The sequence below is a fragment of the Gekko japonicus genome, unplaced genomic scaffold (genome assembly GCF_001447785.1).
Source record: "Gekko japonicus isolate JY-2015 unplaced genomic scaffold, Gekko_japonicus_V1.1 scaffold3094, whole genome shotgun sequence".
Taxonomy (NCBI): domain Eukaryota; kingdom Metazoa; phylum Chordata; class Lepidosauria; order Squamata; family Gekkonidae; genus Gekko; species Gekko japonicus.
In genome coordinates this window covers 1-3,251 of record NW_015176543.1, presented here as the reverse complement: position 1 = coordinate 3,251, position 3,251 = coordinate 1, and the positions used below count along the sequence as shown (strand labels likewise).

Genomic DNA, 3,251 nt, shown 5'->3' with positions numbered 1-3,251 from the left:
ATATGCAAAGGAGTTCCTGCTACAAAAAGAGCCCCTACGTTCTTATGTTCTTTTTACAGTCAGAGTTGTGCAACAGTGGAATCCGCTGCCTAGGGAGGAGTCGAGCTCTCCCTCACTTGCAGTCTTGAAGCAGCGGCTGGACAAACTCTGGTCAGGGTTACTATAGGCCAGGGGTGGCCAAACATCCTTGACATAAGAGCCGCCTAGGCTAAACCTCAGATGTCTGAGCATCGCATGACACGGACAAATATCACAGACATGTTTTTATTGGAAGAGATGCAAAGGAATGTTAAATGAGACTGCCAAAAATAAAAACGAAAGGAGTAAAAACAGATACTGACAACGATGTTTATTTGTCCAATGATATCTGTAGGCTTGTGGGGGGGGGCTTTGAGAATGCATTTACAGTTAAAGTTGCTTTCTTTCTCTACTCCCCCCCCCCCCCCCCCCCCCCCCCACACCCCCCCACCTCAAGCCGACCCAGGAAGGGGAACCCTGGCTGGGGAAAGGAAAACGGTTTGCTTCCCCAGCTGCCCCTGTCAGAAGCCACATAATATGTGTGAAAGACCCACATGTGGGTCCCGAGCCACAGTTTGGCACCCCTGGTCTAGGTTGATCCTGCATTGAGCAGGGGGTTGGGCTAGATGGCCTTGTAAGGGCCCCTTCCATCTTTACGGATCTATCTATAATCTATGTCTCTATACTTGTCTGTTGTGTGGTTCTGAAGGGACAGTGGATCTGGCTTGGAATTGTTGGATTCATGGGCACTCAGAAGAGGTCTAATTTGTGTGTGCGTGTGAGTTTGTGTGTTTTCCTAATAAACAGAACACCTGATTGCCAAACCTGACCTCATATCCTGGCTGGAGGAAGAGGAAGGACCGTTTCTCCCTGGCTGTGATGAAGAGGAGGGATTGGAAGGTAGGGGCTTATAGATATCTGTCATGAGACGGTGTGTTGCCTGCGCCTTCCTTGGAACGGCTGGTGAATTTCGGTGGCCGTCTTTAACCTCACGGTTTGCCCTGAAAAGAGCTTGGGTGGATTGCCCTGAAAAGAGCTTGGGTGAATTGTGGATGCTGAGGACTACCGTAAGAAGAAGAGGAGCCGAAGCCGAGCCGAGCCAGGGCCGAGCCGAGAAACAGCAAGTCCCACCACTGGGTGCTGGTAGTGCAGCCCCCACCCCTGACTATGTGGCCATAGATAGGGATACAGAAATTGTGTAAGCCGCTCAGAGACCCCTCGGGGTTTGAGCGGGATACAAGTCGAAAGCATAAATAAATAAATAAATTTAAACTGGGACAAGAGGCAGTTTCCTTTTGCCTTATGGCCCTAAGTCTGACCCAGTCTTGTCCACTCTAGAAGGCAGAGTTTTTCAGGCCAGGGTGTTTGGCAGCCCTGTTCCGCCTGAGATCTCTTTCACTAGATATACCAGGCCTTGACGCTGGCTCTCTGGGCCCTTTTATCATTCGAGTTGCCCATTTCTGCACTTTTTCCAAAGCTATAATATCCTTTTTTGGAATACTGTGTGCAGTTCTGGTCACCACACCTTAAAAAGGATATTATAGCTTTGGAAAAAGTGCAGAAAAGGGCAACTCGAATGATAAAAGGGTTGGAACACTTTCCCTATGAGGAAAGGTTAAAGTGCTTAGGGCTCTTTAGCTTGGAGAAATGACTACTGAGGGGTGACATGATCGAGGTTTATAAGATTATGCATGGGATAGAGCAGGTGGGGAAAGAGGTACTTTTCTCCCTTTCTCACAATACAAGAACTCGTGGGCACTCCATGAAATTGCTGAGCGGTTGGGTTAGAACGGATAAAAGGAAGTACTTCTTCACGCAAAGAGTGATTAACACATGGAATTCACTGCCACAGGAGGTGGTGGTGGCTACAAGCATGGACGGCTTCAAAAGGGAATTAGATAAGCATATGGAGCAGAGGTCCATCAGTGGCTATTAGCCACAAGGTATAGATAGGGGCTCTGGGGCAAGGGATGCTCTGTCTTCTTGGTGCTTGGGGGGGGTCAACAGTGGGAGGGCTTCTAGTGTCCTGGCCCCACTGGTGGACCTCCTGATGGCAGTGGTATTTCTGGCCACTGTGTGACACAGAATGTTGAAGTGGATGGGCCTTTGGCCTGATCCAACATTGGCGTCTCTTATGTTCTTATGAAGGGTATTGAAAACAGATCAGCCAATATCATAATGACCCTATATAAATCAATGGTGCTACCTCATTTGGAATACTGTGTGCAGTTCTGGTCACCACACCTTAAAAAGAATATTATAGCTTAGAAAAAAGTGCAGAAAAGGGCAACTCGAATTATAAAAGGGTTGGAACACTTTCCCTATGAGGAAAGGTTAAAGTGCTTAGGTACTTTTCTCCCTTTCTCACAATACAAGAACTCGTGGGCACTCTGTGAAATTGCTGAGCGGTCGGGTTAGAACGGATAAAAGGAAGTCCTTCTTCACCCAAAGAGTGATGAACACTTGGAATTCACTGCCACAGGAAGTGGTGGCAGCTACAAGCATGGACGGCTTCAAAAGGGAATTAGATAAGCACATGGAGCAGAGAGATCCATCGGTGGCTATTAGCCACAAGGTATAGATAGGGGCTCTGGGGCAAGTGATGCTCTGTCTTCTTGGTGTTTGGGGGGTCAACAGTGGGAGGGTTTCTGGTGTCCTGGCCCCACTGCTGGACCTTCTGATGGCACCGGGTATTTTTGGCCACTGTGTGACACAGAGTGTTGGACTGGATGGGCCTTTGGCCTGATCCAACATTGGCGTCTCTTATGCTCTTATGTTCTTAGGGACTGGCATGGAAAATGTGCGTGGAGCCAAAAGGGTTTCCGACCCTCTTTCTTTCTTTCTCTCTCTCCCTCCCAGGCAGGAGCGGAAGGACACTGCGGATCCCTCCTCCACCCTCACCTCTGTATGCTGAAGGGAAAAGAGCCGCCATGCAGCCAGCTCAGGTATTGGGGGGGGGGATCATTGGGGAGACGTGCGGCAGACAGTAAAGGATGCTTTCTTCTGGGTTCTGATGCTCAGAGGATCGGGCTCCTTCCCGTTGAATCTGGTGTTGATTCTAGTGTTCCCCGCTGGGAAGGCAGAAAAACGGTCACACACACACACCCGGTCTAGGATGGTTTCTGCCGAGAAACGGGACAATAAGAACTTTAGTTTGATTTGGCCCAACTCCAAATGAGACAATTCTCAATTTCCTGTGGAAAACTGCGGTGCTGCTCCTTGGGGTGTGGGGG

At 49.2% G+C, this 3,251-nt stretch overlaps 1 protein-coding gene across 1 annotated transcript in view; it reads left to right on the top strand.

The window, feature by feature from the left end:
* LOC107124072 (class I histocompatibility antigen, F10 alpha chain-like) overlaps positions 1-2,963 on the top strand; it is a gene marked incomplete at its 3' end in the record, with an annotated part of 78,493 nt that extends 75,530 nt beyond the window's left edge. The window contains exon 7 of the mRNA XM_015427459.1: positions 2,878-2,963. Within this exon, the coding sequence (XP_015282945.1) occupies positions 2,878-2,963 (86 nt within the window). The remainder of the gene's footprint in view (positions 1-2,877) is intronic.
* Positions 2,964-3,251: the final 288 nt, after the last annotated feature.